We start from the raw sequence: 17,006 nt of genomic DNA, 5'->3' as shown, positions 1-17,006 counted from the left end.
TTGAGTGCGAAGAGGTCAGGCTGGACAGCTTAGTAATTTCTCCAACTTCTTGTATTCCTTCCACTTTTGCATGCTTCTTTTCTATCCTCTAAGCCATTCCTGCCTTGTAATCTCTGAAATCACTTAACACACATATCAAGGCATCTAATGGTAATGAGAGAGGATTAATATTAGTAATTTAAAGGCCAGAGAAGCATGTTTTCAATCAAAGCACATAATCAGGAAGGCAAATGTAAAACCATGCAAATAGTATGAATAAGTGGGTAAAGATTGATAAAATCCACTCAATTGAGCACAATATAAACCATAAAATAGTGGTTTATCACCGCTCCAGTACCAGTACCGACCACCTCCCCTTGGAAGGGCTGAGACTGAACCTCCAGGTTGATGGTATCCTCATGGGATTGAACCTCCGGGTTGACGGTGTCCTCAGGAGGCACTTCCTGAGCAGGGGTAGCGGAGTCGTCATCACTACCAGCCAAGAAAATGTTGAATAAGCCCTCAAGTCCAGTCACCTCGGCAGACATTGACACTGCAACGAAACACAGAAAACAATTAACCGTCAAATCGGGCAGATATACCAAAAAACAAAACATGTAAGCACAGGCAAATCACTAGACGGCTACTCACGTATATAATTCTTGGCCATATCCCGGTCACCCATAAGAAGATGAGGGTTAACAAGGTTCTTCCCAAAAACAACCAACAAGACGTCGGCAACCCTCTTGTTCTCGGGGGACAACCCTTTATACGATATCTTGGTAAAGGCGTTAGCCCCTTCCCCAAAACTCCAGTACGTCGGTATGCGACGCTCCCCTTCTAGCGTCAACCAAAAGGGATGCCGACCTTTGGCCGGACGGACCTTGAAGTACTTGTCCTTAAAACTGTGATAGGAATCTTTGAATATGCCGAAGATCCGCCGACCTTGGGCCACCCGGAAGGACATGTAGCCCTTTTTAGCCTTCCCCTCTTTGGAAGGATTTGTTAAAGTAAAAAGAAAAAGAAATACTTCAACAGAGACCGAAAACTCCAGGTGCTCACACACCATCTCGAAACAGCGGATAGAAACCCAGCTGTTCGGATGCAATTGGGACGGCGCTACGTCACACCGATTGAGCAACGCCATTTTAAAAGGGGAGAAGAAAAGGCGGACTCCCAGACGAGTGAACATGGCCTTATACAACCACATCCAGTCGGCGACATGGGGAGAGTGCAGATTTAGTTCATATATTCGCTCGTTGTCGGTAGGAACGAAAGCCGCGTAATTAGCCTCCTCGTCGGTCCCCCCGCAAAGATAGTCGGCCTGTCGGAACTCCGTAAGTTCCTCTAGGGACATCTGGTTAGAGGCATCCTTCACATCCGAAATCACCCAAGCATATCGGTCATAGGGTGCCGGTCTCACGACCCTTATGACGGGACGCTGAGCCATACCTACAGTTGGGGCACTACCAATATCAGTCTAAGAGGCCGAGAAGCCGGTACTAACACCAGAAACTATAACTCACCTATCCGACAACTACAAAACAAGGTATAAATCTACAGCCAAGAGCAGCGCCAGGAAAAACAAAATCCTAGAATGGCAACCCCTTATAGTATCTACCTAATGTTAAAACTCCAACAAACATGCGATTCATATCAAGATTGCAATACACATGCAAAGGCTAGAATAACAAACAACAAAGATAAACAACACCACATCAATGCCAGGGAAAAAGAATAGGAAGCTTACCAGGATAAGGATGATAATGGAAGGGGATCGAAGAATTAATAAGGATCTGGATGAAGCAGGGGTTTCTGGTGGAGATTTTTGAGAGAAAGAGGAGAGAGCAAAGAAAACGCAGTGGAACTGAAGTGAAACCAAATGAAAACCGCAAGGAAAACCAACTCTGAGAAGCGCGAAGGACAGGGGTATAATGGTCTTTTCTCGTGGGGTTTTGAATTTCCATTAAGAACATTAAATGTTCAGCGCGATAAATGAGGCGACGAAGGGCGCACCTCAGCAGCAAACAGATCTACACACGCGTAGAAGGCGTGTCCACATCACGAGTGACCGGCAAAATGACGACTTCGCGAAGGAGAAAAGGAACGCGCCATCAACGGCGCTCACGGCCGCAGCTGGCGTGTAGGGGGTATTGTTACGGTCCAGCCCAGCTGAGCACAATTGCCACCCCGACTAGGCCTGGCAGAATAGACCCTATCCGCAGGTATCCAACCCGACCCAACCCGGTCAGGTAGGGTGTGGGTTGAGCCTCAACCCTACCCGCCCTACCCGCACCCCCCATAATATGTGTTATATATGTCTAAAAATGTTAGATATGGGAGTTGAACTAAGGACCTTAAGCATGTGCAAAAGGTTCCTAGCCACTGAACCAAATTTATTAATTTGTAAACCTTACTCATTTATTTTTATAAAAAGTATTTTCCATTTAATGAGATATAAATACCATTTTGAATAATCTAGTGGCCTCAATTCAGATTTTTCACAACCATTCTCTCTCAACGGCGCAAACCCTAATCCTCTTCTCTCAATTCTCAAGTTCAAATCTCTCTGGACTCTGTCAAAATGCCTTAACTATTTCGAATGAAGTTTGGGTGAGTGTTCTAAGAGCTAATTCATGTCAGTCTTTCACTCGCCCTTTGATAACAAGTCTTTCTATTGACTTACAGGGGAAATTACATTGAAAGCAAAGAGAAGGCAAATTCCCTGAACTACTCAAGCTGCGGGGAAGAGGAAGACCTGCAAGCTAAGACCGTCGCCAGCTTGTTCGCGAAGGGCTTCTATTAGGTAAGACCTGTAATCTTGTTTTCTGTTTGGCTTTGGCAGCTCTGTACTTTCATGCCGTGTTAGTGACATGCAAAGTTTATTCTTTTAGAAATTTTACTTTGAGGTTACTTTAAAATTGTATATTTGTATGGGAAAAAAATTTTAGGAAAAAAAAAATTAAAATTGGTAAACATGTGAATGGTTGCTTGAATTATAGCTTGTTTTAGGGTTTAAGAAAGTTTGTAATGAGAGTTTCAGTTTGTAAATTTTTGTGAAAAAATAGTAGAAAAAATTTTACTTTTCTAAAAATTTTGCTTTCAATAGTGTTGTTGTTGAGTGAATTAGAGTTAGTGTGCATTAGTTGATCTAAGTATTTAGAGCTAGTGGAGTTAATGTTATTTGAATAGAAGTTTCAAGTTTGTATGTAATTTGATTGATACAATTATTGTGGTTTTGTTGTGGGTAGTTTAATAAATTTGTTGAAGTGGTTTAGTCAACTCAAGTTTTATGTGCCATAATGAATCCAATTGGTATGATTTTGCAGTTGTTCTTCTTAAGAGTTTGATGTTATGATTGTTGGCGCTGGCATCATTGGTTTTGAACTCTAAATAAGCTTATTAGAACTTAAAAAAATTTAAGCATAAATGAATCGAGTTAAATTATGATTCATGACATGGAGCAATGCTGTTGTTGTTTGGTTCATTAATGAATTGTGTTGAATTATGATTCATGGCATGGAGCAATGTTGTTGTGATTTGGTTCATTTAGCCAAACCTGTCTAGTGAGTAAGGCTTTATATCCACTGCTTTAATTTTAATGTCGTACTTGAATTATTGGGCGTGTTTCAATTAGTGGAATGGTTTCTACATATCTTTTCTGGTTTGAAACAGAAAATCATCACTTTGTGTATCTTTAAAGTTGTTGTTTGATTATTTTTTTCAATTGTCTTGCTCCAATTTCTTCTGTCATTATCAAAAGTTTAGAGAGGAAAAAAATGTAATTTCAATAATTAGTTAGTAGGGATTATTTTAGTTCTCATGGGGCTCTTATACCTTTTTAAAAAGGGTGAAGTTGAAATCTTGTGACTAGAAAATAGAATTTTTGACTAGCTTTGACAAGATGATTATTTTCTTTTTTTTTTTTAATTTTATTTTATATGTATGTGTGTGTAATTTGATTATGTAATTTGTATATCTGACTATCTGTACAAAGTGTATTTAAACATGTCACACACACACACACACACACACACACACACACACACACACACACACACACACACACACACACACACACACACACACACACACACCCTAAACCCTAAACCCTAAACACACACACACACACACACACACACACACACACATATATATTTGTAGGGAATTCACTTCGAAATGTCAAGTACCAACATAGATGTAGTGGCACAAGATGTGGCTGCAGAAGAACAACAACAAGAACCCCCAGTGGAAGCAACTGCAAATTTTGTTCCAGATGAGTCCGCTTCGATTGAAAATAGCAACAAATCGAGTGTGAAGAGTGTTTATTGGCAATACTTTAGTCGATTTCAAGAGGAAAAAGACTGGAAGGCAAAATGCAACCATTGCAAATCTATTCTTGGAGCCAATCCAAGAAATGGAACTACAAATTTGAAGAATCATGTGCTCCACTATTGTAAAAGGATCAAATTAGCAAACTCTAGGCAATCAACAATTGCTGATTCATTGTCTAAACATACAAGGAGTGCTGCAGATGCTTTTGTATTTGATCCATCTTATACAAGAAGGTGTATTGCCAAGGCGATATGTATGCATGAGTACCCTTTATCTTTTGTGGAACATGTTGGAATGAAGGAAGTATATGCATCAATGCAACCAACTTTTAAAGTGCCTAGTCGAAACACAATCAAGAAGGACATTTTTGAAATGTATGAGTTGGAGAAGCTTAACATGACTAAGATAATGGATGGAAATGATAGTCGAGTAGCAGTTACAACTGACATGTGGACTTCCAACCAAGAAAAAGGATACATGGTTGTCACGGCACACTATATTGATAGTTCATGGATTTTGCAAATGCGCGTATTAAGGTAATCTTCTAAATTATACTTCTAGTAATTGATATGACTTTTAATATTTTTTACTTGAAATTAATTTATCTTTTAGATAATAATTGAAATATGTTTTTGAACGATTTTCATTTTTACTTATGTTCCCGCTCCTCATACGAGTGAAGTGCTCTCGAATGCATTAATGAAAGTTTTGTTAGAGTGGAACATAGATAGAAAATTGTCAACTATTACATTGGATAATTGCTCTACTAATGATGCTATGGTTGATGAGTTGTTGGGGCACTTAGATTCAAAATATTTGTTGTTGGGGGTTCTATGTTGCATATGCATTGTTGTGCTCATATCTTGAACCTAATTGTGAAAGATGGTCTAAATTTGGTTAAGGAAAGTGTGGAAAAAATTTGTGGTAGTGTGGTGTATTGGACTTCAACCCCTAAAAGACATGAAACCTTTGTGAGTTGGTGTAGTAAGTCAAATGTTCAATTTACAAAAAAAAAAATTAGCTCTTGATTGTCCAACTAGATGGAACTCCACTTATGTGATGTTAGAGACTGCATGGTTATATCGAAATGTGTTTTCTCGATTAAGACAAAAGGATCCTAATTACAAAAGTTTGCCAAGCAATGAGGAGTGGGACCTTGCTAAAGAAATTTGTGGTAAATTAAAGTTGTTTTATGATGTGACACAATTATTTTCTGGTACTCAAGTTCCAACAGCCAACATTTATTTTAACAAAGTATGTGATATAAATGTTGCCTTGAAAAATTGGTCTGCTTCTCTAAATCCATTGATTAGTAATATGGCATGTAGTATGAGGGTAAAATTTGACAAGTATTGGGAAGAAATTCATGGCATGATGGGTGTTGCTGTCATTCTAGATCCTAGGTATAAGCTTGCTAGGCTTGAGTATAAATTCTCAATGTTATGTCAAAATCAAGATGAGTGCTTAAGTAAGATTGAGAGGATCAAACAGATATGCTATGACTTGCTTCATGAGTACCAACAGAATCCGTCTAATTCAAGTAATGCATTTGAGGATTCTACACAAGAGCTACAGATGAATGCAGAGCAAGATGATGATGCTGCTTACCAGTTGTATATTAGACAAAAGAAGAGGAAAAAGGGTTCATTTGTGAAGACTGAATTTGATCATTACATAGAGGAAGATGTTCATTCTTTGAGTGCCGACTTTGATATTTTAGCTTGGTGGAAAGTGAATGGGGCTAGATTTCCAACACTTCAAAGAATTGCGAGAGATATATTTGCTATCCCTGTGTCTACTGTTGCTTCTGAGTCTTCTTTTAGCACAAGTGGTCGAGTAATTGCTCCTCATCGTGGTAGTCTTCATGAAGATACTGTGGAAGCTCTTATGTGTAATCAAAACTGGTTGTGGGCAGCATATCGTCAAAGAGGTTATTTATATTTTAACTTTTCTATTTGTTTATGCTAATGTTAAATTTATATATAGATTGATTAATAAATAAATTTATTATCTTTGATTTTTAGGTGGAAAACCTAATTATCAAACTGCAAATGATGATGATGATGATGTATCTGAAGTCATAGACTAGTGATGCTATTGTTGCAACAAATGGAAAGCTTATGGAAACATGAAATTAAATAATTTATTTATGTTTATGTTATTTACTTAGACAAAGACTTTTATGTGTAATTTAATATTTGATGGTTATGTTGTGTATGACATACTTGTGTTATTTGTAGGATAATTTGTGTTGTTTGAATACTTGTGTTATTTGAATGCTCATGGGATAACTTGTGCTATTTGATGGTTATGTTGTGTATGAGATACTTGTGTTATTTATGAGATATTTGTGTCATTATAATGTTTCTTTTTGTCAACCCGCGGGTAGGGTCGGATACCCGCGGGTTGAGCGCGGAAAGGGTTAGGGTTGGGTATTTTTCAACCCGCGGGTAGGGTCGGGTTGAGGGTTAGTTAAAAACTCAACCCGCGGGTAGGGTTAGGGTTGGGTTCAAACCCTACCCTACCCTACCCGTTGCCACCCCTAACCCCGACCCACGGGCAAACCCATCTGCGCAGTCGGGTCGACGTACATAACTCGTACGGTCAGCGACCCGGACACGCGCCCTTGCCACCAGCTGCATGATAGCTGTGGAAAATGAAACTTCTTGGAAGGAGGCCTTTTCTCGTGGGGCCCATCCTACTGACAAGGTATATAAGGGGAGGGTCCTACCCCTCCCCTCACGGTACGTCATCATAACTTTTCCTCTTTACCACCTGCACACCCACTGACTTGAGCGTTGGAGTGTCATTGCAGGTGGCACCCCCCTCAATTCACGAAGAATCCGGGAAGTCGGCCGCCCACGCCTCTCAGCCCCAGGATCCAGGCCAAGGCTAGGACCCACCTTCACACCCAAGAAGCAACCCCAAGCCGTCCGGTAACCGACTAACCATACAGACACGTCAGTTGCAACGTGTATATCTCGTTTACACCGTAAACGAGCTAAATAGAAGACAAATTGACAGCAGCTATAAAAGGATGTGTAACCTTTGATATTCTCTACAAAAATATTTTATCTTTTTTCTATCTCGTTTTTCTCACGAAAACAAGGCATCAATAGCCAGTAACAGTCCATACATAGTTGTGCTTGTTTATCCCAATTGTCGTATGTGAAATGGCGACAACGGGGTAACCATGGTTCTGAAAACCGAACCGGACCGGCCGGTTCAACCGGAAAAACCGGGAACCGGTCATCTAACCGGTCCGAGTAAGGTCAGAAACCGTCTGGCAAAAAACCGATGAAAAAACCGGTCGAACCGGCGGTTAACCAGTGAACCGGAAGAACCGTTCGGTTTTTTAGCGGTTTTTTTTAAAACCAAACTACTAAACGACGTCGTTTCGAAGGTTATAAAAAAAAAAAAAAAACGAATGAAAGGCCAAAAAGGCCCCAATCCCTGAATTCCCACCCCACCCCTTTCTGTCTCTCTAAAGGCCCCAATCCCTGAATCCCCCCACCCCACCCCTTTCTGTCTCTCTCTCTCACTCATACCCACCAGAAAACCCTAGCTCCCACCCATAGCCTATAATCCTTTCCTCTCTTCGAATTCCAAGAATAGCCACCACCCACCATCCCATTTCAGAGCTTAAACTCATCGCCGACGCCTTCTCTACTTGTCGCCCTCTCTGTCCGAGCTCGCTTTGTCGCCGTGAGTCGCGCCGCTTCGCTGCTCCTCGCCGTGGGTCGCGCCGCTTTGCTGCTCCTCGCCGTCGCCGTGTCTCATTTCTTAGTCTCTGCTTCAACCCTCTCAGGTCTCAGATCTCAGTTCTCAGTTCTCAAGTTTCTTCTTCTTTGATTCAAGCCTTCAACCCTCTCAGGTCTCAAGTCTCAGTCTCTAACACTCCCTGATTCCTCTGCTTGCTGGTTTATTGTTCGCTGGAATGGCCCTGATTCCTCTGCTTGCTGGTTTATTGTTTGCTGGAATGGATTTATGTGTTATTTTTTATTTTCTATTCATGATTTTCTGATTTATTTGTTTGCTGGATTCATGATTTTCATTTATTTTGATTTTCTGAGTTTATTTTGATTTATTTGCTATTTGTTGTTTCTGATTTATTTGTTATTTATTCATGATTTTGTTGTTGATGCAATTGTTTGCTGAGGATCTGAGGATATTGTTTGCATGTTGAAGTTGAAGAAGAGAATGGATCAGTGTTTGAGATGCTTTTGTATTGAAATATAGCTGTGGTGGTTTTGCAGCCATGAAGTACCTGCTTGGAACAATGTTGGCATGGACTAAACATTGATGTCTATAACTACAGGAAGTTTTTTTTTTTTAAATAATGTACTTCATAAGAATGTCTAAAAAATTTGAAAGAATATTTTTTATGGCTGAAGATTTATTTTGTTAAATGTAATTTATACGGTGTGATTTTTGTTTAAAATTTATCAAATTTAAATATTGAAAATTATATATTAATTTTTTATAATTTTATTTTATATTTAACTAAACCGGTTGAACCCCGGTTGGACCACGGTCAGACCACTGAACCGCTGAACCGGTCACTCTACCGGTTTGTTGACCGGTTCGGTTTTCGCAACCTTGGGGGTAACATTTGAGTGTGAGGATTCGATATTATTTCGCACTCAGCGTGTGAATACGTTGTCGGATTTGAAGAGTTTGATATTAAGCAAGTTCGTTGGTAAAGAAGTAAGGGAGATCAGAAGGGTGGCGTATAGATTGCTGGCACCCATGGGTAACGGAGTTTTCCGGTTTCGACTATTCCGACTTCAAGGGGACGAGCATGTGCGACTGATATTCGATATCCATGGGAGGATTTTGGTGGAGCAGGTAATGGAGCTTTCTGCCGTCGTAGGAGTTCCGTACACTCGACTTATGTATAGGACAACCGACCTCTCGCACCACTACCCATTCATGTCGCCATTACAGTGAATGAGGCAGAGGAAGGCAAGCCATTCAGTGTAAACAAAATATACACATTGCAACTGACGTGTCTTATCTCCTTTACAGTTTAAACGAGATACATAAAATGTCATCTCATTTATACTATAAATGAGATAAGACTGAAAAATTTAAATCGATAAATTTTTTTAAATTATTTATTTTAATAATTATTATATTTATTTTATTTATTAAAATAAAAAATCTCAACAATGCGAGTATAAATCTAAAAATTGATTAAATTTTATTTTTCAAACAAATTTAAATAAAAAGAAATTCTCTGGTTTGTTGTTTCTATTTGTTTTTTTTTTTTTTTTTACTAGTTTGTTGTTTCTATTTAAAGTGAAGCCTTGCGAATGTTATAAATTTAAAGAATGGTAACAAAAATATAACAGAATAGAAATACTAAATAATTATTAAAAAAAAAAAGTAATATAGATCCGTTATATAAACGAGAGCGCGTAGGCGTAGCCGCCCAATTGTGATGCGCCCGCCACTATCTGGAATCTTCTGTTTACACTTTCACACGGTTAGTTATCTCCTTCCCATATTTTCTGACTTAGGCCACAAGACATACCAAACCTATAAATACACGTTTTCTTCTTGTTCTGTTTCCCATCCTTATTCACTTCATAAAAATCTTATCATCTCAATTCTATCTTTCTTTCAATTATTATCAGAGTAACAAAAGGCTTTGAAAATATGGGAGGAGGTGGCACAGAAGCTTTTCCAGATTTGGGTAAACACTGCCAGCAACCAGATTGTAAACAACTTGATTTTCTCCCTTTCACCTGTGAAGGCTGCAAACAGGTACCGTTCTTTTTTTTTTTTTTTTTTTGCCTCTTCACACGTAAATTCAAATTTGGAACACCTTTCCTATTTTTTAGTTATGATATTCCATCTCTTGCTCCGTTAACTTGTATCTTGACATATTCATTGACCCAATTGCAGGGTTTTTTAACTACGAATATATATCGTAAAATAAACTTATTCTTTTATTCAATAAAAATATATTAAAAAAAACAGAAATTATCTAATGTCAAATATCTTTTTTTCTTTGGTATAATACTTTTAGGAATATAAGTATAGACTTTGAAACTCAACAATATAATAATTTTAGAATGATAATTACATATAATTTAATTGATAATTTTAAATTTCGTTTGCAATTAGGTTGAATCATTGATATTATTAGAAGAGATTGTAGACAATTCATGGATTTCCAATTGCTATTATAATGTAGTTGCATGAACCACAAACTAAAAGTTAGGGACGTAATTATAGGTTTTGAGCTGCAATTTTAAACGATCTACGATATATATTCACATTTATGGTTCATTTTAAATTGAAGAAACTGCTGTGAATGTGATAAATTGTACAGGTATTCTGTTTGGAACACCGATCCTACATGTCCCATTCTTGCCCCAAGTCCGACCACAACAGCAGAAAAGTCATAATTTGTGAAACATGTTCGATTTCTATTGAGACTACAGGACATGGAGGACAGGACGAGGAGGCCATCTTGAAGAAGCACCAAAACTCAGGAACTTGTGACCCCCAAAATAAGAAGAAACCAATTTGCCCTGTAAAGCGTTGCAAGGAGGTTCTAACCTTCTCAAATTCCAGTACGTGTGAAACTTGCCACATTAAGGTGTGCCTCAAGCACCGTTTTCCCGCGGATCATGCTTGTGGTAGAGCAGCGTCGAGTCCAGTGTCAGTGTCGGTTACGGCTCCTGCTTCTGCTAGTGGATGGTGGAATAACAAGTTCTTGGCCGCTTTCGCCTCGAGGACCGAACAAGAGTGTGGCAAGAGTGGGGGAGGTAGTTCTGCTTCAGCTCCTAGAAATCCTTCTGTTAAGGCATACTGAGACAAGGATTATAGATTGGAAATTTATTCGTTCTTATGTGACCATGTAATGCTTTAGTTTTTATGGCATGGAATGAAAGTGGTGCTTTCATGTACATTCTCCAAGGTTGAAATAGATTACTTTTTTTTTGGTATTCGAAATAGATTACTTTGATTGTGACGGTTTAGCAATAGCAGATCATTATGTGCTAAAAAGATAACACAAAACTGGGTGTAAAAGTATAGTTGCTCTTTAACATCAGATCCAAAAGAATGAAGTGGTAAAATGAATGAGCTTTGTGATAGGACAAATACATTGTAACTATTCAGAAAGAACAAAAAATTAATATTACACATGATTTTGGGTAGGCATTATTACATTTTTCCTTTTGCTTGTTTGTTTTAGAGATACAGATTTGTAACAAGTAGCTAAATATAAAAATAGCTTGTTACATATTTGCTGTTGCTTCTTTAATCTCATCCAAGGTGATTGCCTGCAAAGCAGCAAAACTGGTTGTAATATATATGTGTATTCTAAATCAACACACAGACCTCTTCCAAGGAGGGAAATCATAGTAACTGAAATAAGAACACAGCATAGAAAGTAAGATGTAATCATGATTCATGACAACCTAAATCAAAATTAGAACTAGGGATGGCAACGGGGAGGGCAGAACTAGGGATGGCAACGGGGAGGGCAGGGGGCGGGGGAAATACTGTCCCCCATTTCCATTCCCCGCGGGGATCCCATTTCCCGCGGAGACCCTATTTTCCATCTCTTTATATTAATAACTTATATAAAAATTCTAATAAAAAATCTAAAAAATCACAAAATATTATTACAACATACAAATGGAGTATTGTCCAAGATTATAAGTCTAAAAATATAAAATAACACACCATAGTCAGGGAGAGAAGAGATTGGAAATGACTAAAAAATTTACATTAAAAAAATTATTAAAGATATTTAAATAAATTTAGTAATTCGGAGATTAGTGGGGACGGGGCAAAAATCCCTGTTCAGATCCCCGCGCCTGCTTCGAGGGAATTTTACCCCCATCCCCATTCCCACGGAGAAAATTCTCCGTCTTCAGATCCCCATTTGGGGCAGTCCCCGCGGAGATCCCCACGTTTCAGGGAGTTTTGCTATCCCTAATTAGAACGAATGAAATTAAGGTACTTACCTGCTCCTTGCCTGCAAAATCATTGTCAGGAGTGAGAAAGAGCATGCAGTGGCACTCCTTCCTGCCAAATGAAATGATAATAACTGAGTTGTGACCAAAAAATCAAGGTGAGACATTTGGGGGGCATAACTAAGTTTCGTAAGTTTCATATATTTTAATCCACATTTCTTGACGAACAACAAAAGTACAAAATATATGATGGCTTCTATAGCATAAACTTCACCGGGGATCAGAACATCATATTACTAATCAGTAATCAGAACAGCTAAAGTAACACTGCTTGTGACCAAAACAGAAACTATGAAAAGAACTCCAGGTTACTAATGTGACCAAACAAGAATGCGGTGACAACAGTTTAAGGCAGAGTTTATTTTGACCTACATCTTGATTCTTCAATATATTAGGTTTAGCAAACCAACTGCATGGCTATAGTCTATACTTGTGCATTTGATACAGTTGTTTTATGGATAAATATTTCTGTTTTCATAGCATAATCACTGCATAACCACAGCCAAGAATGACATACAAGCAGTTTACTGAATCTTTATCAATACAATCCTAAATCTAATTTAGATAGACAATATCTTATTGTAATAAAACTTGCTTGCTCTAAACATATATCTTTGAACTTGATAAGTTAATTCCAGAGGAGCCATATATGTTCCAGTAGTTATAAAAATATTCCTACCTTTCTCGCATGGGAACACATGGGCAGTTCCAAAAGCCCTGTGCAGCCTCAGCAGCTTTATCGTCGTAATGCCTAAAACACAAGTATTTTGAGTTAAAAACTTAAAAAAACACCAATATGAATTCAATTATCCATTAAACCATACAGCCAGAATTACAGGATAAAGACGGAAATTATGAGGGAAAACTAGTTAAAAGAACAAGTTTCTACCGGCAAGGGCATAGTGGAGCACCCAATGAGTCTTTATGGTCAGCCAACCCCTGTTCCAAAATACATAGAAAAACAAAAGAACAGATTACTTGAGAGAATTACAATTCTAAAATCAGTTGCATTCATCTATTAGCAAATGTATAAATTCATTCTGATGTCATTTTCAGAATTGAAATATATCTCATTAATGGGGAAAAAAAAATAAGAAAACTAAAATGCATCTCATTACTTGAACATAGAACTGCTTCAAGAAATTTTATAACTTCCATTCTAACATGTCAATATTTGCAGCAACCTAAATTTCACTTACTTTTCTCTTTTCTAATACTGCATTTTCCACATAAAAATGAACTAGTGTAAACACTGTCCTTACTACTACTAGCTGGCCTTATATACTATGTGCATGGTGCAATTTGCCCCTATAAGCTTTTACGTGTTGTAATATACCTCCCTAAACTTGTGATATAGTAAAGTTTGAAAATTTTGCTCGTCAATATGAACAATACCAAAAAAATCCTGCCCCACTCGGTTATGTTGGCACAAAGCGCTCAATAGATTGGACAACATTTTCTTTTATCGTATTTAAAACATTAACATATAAATCTTTTTTAATAGTTTCAACAGTAATTTCTCTCTACTTCAAGCCATTGGAATACCTTCTATATTATCCACCCTCTTGTTATTGGATACGAAGACACCACTGTTATTCTCATTGTCAATCTCTTCTGCTGCCCCTAAGTAATAGGACTACACCCTACTATTCTAAGTAGCAATTAATATGGCTGTTCGGTGAATGAGCCAGTCATAAATTCAGGATCACTAACAAAATTTGGGGTAATATTTGTGACTTCCATCATTAAAATACTTCTCTTAACTTCTCTTAAACTTGGAAACAAAATGTTACCAGAAGAAAGTTAGTGTGTCTCAACCCTTTTTACAGAGGAGTAGAGATATATCACAGATTAGATAATTATCATCACCATTCTTATATCTCATCCATCACAGATATAATTTTCTCCAATATGGAATAAGCCTATCATATTTGTATGATTTCAACATAATTAATTGACAATTCTAGCTGCTTGGTAACATGGTCATATGAGATAGTTGTACAGATAGGTTCAATTGAATGAAGTGAAAATAAAAAGCTCAAATCACAACATGTTCTGCTTTGGGAGAGGTAGAATACAACACATAATACTTCTCGGGAGTGGCATGCACTAGTCTATGATTGAAGGGGCGCCTTCATAACATTGTTACTGATATTTATTATTATTGTATTTTTTGTAGTATCAATATAGTGAAATGTCATGATATCATATTATTTTCTCAGAAAATTCTGTTATAGGAGCAGGAAACTATAATTATCCTTGCAAAATTTACAAAGCAAGGAGCAATATGATGCATGCAGAAGTCAAATTTGGTCCAGCCATACTATTTTCTCACATACTCATATAAGATCCCTAAAGCCGCACCAGAAATGTATTGCATCAAGAAAAACTAATATTTCAAATGGGTGTTTGCCTTACCAAACAAGCTAAGACGTCCACTTTGGATCGTGAAGAACTCAATTAAAAAAACTAGTATTCATTTTCAACTCTTGAATTCTCAAAAACTGAAGACAATGGCCTTCTAGTATCATTGACAAGAGTATCATACTATTTCTTATCAATACTAATAGAAATGAAATGATCAAATGCTTCACAACCTAAGAAGCAAAATTGAAAAATATGAACATAAACACGAAGTAAATTCCAGCACAATTCAGAACACTAAATGCACTCTGTAGCGAACCTTATGAAAGTAATGCCCGAGGTACCTAGCATAGATCTAATTGCATAGTTGCACCGGCACTAATACACTACCTCATGAGTGCATATCCCACAAAGAATGTTTAAATTCAAGTAGCTCTTTCTTAATTTATTGTGATACTTATGTTTCATTTACATTGAGAGGCAACAATGCCAACCAAAGAACAGAACTCACTCACCTCACCGTTATGAAGTTTCAAAATATCAGCCAACAAAGACTTGCTGAATCAAGAGTCACAGCACCGACCAAAGGGACATTTTTATTTATGATTGGTAATAAGATGCTTCTTGAGCTACAGTTCATTGACAACAACTATAAGGAGCACGAACTATGAGATATCTATTTGACAAAGATCACTACTTAAAACTTGGGAAACTATTTATAGGAAGTTTACATCATATTCACTTATATAATTCATATGGCAAAGATAGAGAATATACCTTGATAACAACAGAGGTGACTCCCTTATCAACACAAAAATATGTTCCTGACCTGCGTGCATACTGCTCTGAGAACTTCCTCATAATTTCAACAGATTTATCTGATGGTTCCACTGGAAAAACAACCAAATTATTTAAATAGAAGCAATATGTTAACGAATCACCAAATTGAAGTCAAAACCATTACAAAATCAGAACAGAGTGGGGAGATGGTAAAATTGATTTTGCTAATTTTTTTGCCTAACTCTCAAGTCTCAAAAGAAATTCTTGCCTCCAAAATTGATTTTAATATTAATTGAAGCAAAAAATCTTCACTTGCTGCCATAATCATTTTTAGAGGAACCGCCGAACATAAGTTTGTGAAAACCAAATCTAAGCCTCTAACTTAATTCTATCAGAATTAATTTTACCTAAAATAAATTTTATAAATGCTGAGCAAACATCTTAAAAAAATTAGTTTGAAAAACGAAAATACAATTAATTTCTTATTCTTATACACATCTCCACAAACGTAAAATGGATATGCAGCAGACAAACTTTTAGCTTCGCCAAGTTCTGCTAGATTCAAAAGCCAAAAAGCATTGAAATTTGACAAAAGAAAAAAAAAATAGAAATAAAAACAAGATTTGACATCAAAAATCAAAATCCATTTCACGCCTCACAAAATGAGTGCTAATAATTATCTTAAAATAATAATAAAAAATAAGAATTTCAAAATTCAGTTAGAACTTAAAAAAGAGCATTTTCGCAACAAGATCAGAAAGCAACTAAACATAACCAAAGCTAGAACTCAATTCGAATGTGGAAAATTGGAAGTAGAATCAGTGGCACAATAATAAGGATAAAAAAAGGAACTTACCTTGGGCTCGAACGAGAGTGGGATTGCGGCGGCGGATAGAAGAAGTGGCGGAGGAAACGGGGAGAGCGAAGGCGGCAGCGGCGGAAGAAGAAGCATGGGAAGTCATTGGTGGCGGTTTCCACTGCAACAGAAGGAACTGGTATCTGAGTGTGTGGCTTCCAAGTTTGTGTGAGTCTCACAATAAATAAAATGGAATTTTGTGCTGCGTTTCATTTATATGATGATACGTGTTATTGATGGTCTTCCTTTTTATTTTTTCTTATAAAATAAATATCAGGTGATTAATATTTTTAATAGAAAAATTAAGAATTTTTTATTTAAATAAATTAAATAAATGTAATAATTACTGAATTATATAATTTTAAAAGTTATTATCCAAATTTGTCGCTTGCTTATCTCGTTTACAATGTAAACGATATAAGGCTGTGGGACGGCTATAAATATATGTCATTGACAGTGTTTGACTGGCTCCAATTTAAACTTTTTAACCACTTTTTTCTCAATTTTACCCTTTTCTGACCATATTATCGATAAATACGATGATGGCGCGCAGTTGGTAAGGATGGAGACATCAACAGACTAGACGAGACTTCGCATTATGATGGGACAACCGACTTTGCGGTTAGTTATGTTGTGTTGAATTTTATGAAATTTCCTATAGATATATGTGTATATGTAGCCATGGTTAGTATAGT

The 17,006-nt window shown here is 37.2% G+C and overlaps 2 protein-coding genes across 2 annotated transcripts; one reads left to right on the top strand and one right to left on the bottom strand.

Annotated features, from left to right (window-relative positions):
* Positions 1–9,746: 9,746 nt before the first annotated feature.
* On the top strand, positions 9,747–11,498 carry LOC112750737 (zinc finger AN1 domain-containing stress-associated protein 12). Its single transcript, XM_025799560.2, has 2 exons — positions 9,747–10,083; positions 10,655–11,498. Exons 1-2 carry the CDS (start codon positions 9,976–9,978, stop codon positions 11,138–11,140), a joined length of 594 nt encoding a protein of 197 aa, XP_025655345.1. The 5' UTR covers positions 9,747–9,975; the 3' UTR covers positions 11,141–11,498.
* Positions 11,393–16,574, bottom strand: LOC112750738 (ferredoxin-thioredoxin reductase catalytic chain, chloroplastic). The gene is made up of 6 exons (XM_025799562.2): positions 16,312–16,574; positions 15,453–15,565; positions 13,201–13,250; positions 12,991–13,062; positions 12,303–12,363; positions 11,393–11,612 (listed from the first exon to the last, which is right to left on the bottom strand). Exons 1-6 carry the CDS (start codon positions 16,415–16,417, stop codon positions 11,568–11,570), a joined length of 447 nt encoding a protein of 148 aa, XP_025655347.1. The 5' UTR covers positions 16,418–16,574; the 3' UTR covers positions 11,393–11,567.
* Between the last annotated feature and the right edge of the window lie 432 nt (positions 16,575–17,006).

This window comes from Arachis hypogaea, chromosome 15, assembly GCF_003086295.3.
Source record: "Arachis hypogaea cultivar Tifrunner chromosome 15, arahy.Tifrunner.gnm2.J5K5, whole genome shotgun sequence".
Classification (NCBI taxonomy): domain Eukaryota; kingdom Viridiplantae; phylum Streptophyta; class Magnoliopsida; order Fabales; family Fabaceae; genus Arachis; species Arachis hypogaea.
The sequence above is the reverse complement of the archived record's forward strand: the minus strand, read 5'-3'. Positions and strand labels throughout refer to the sequence as shown.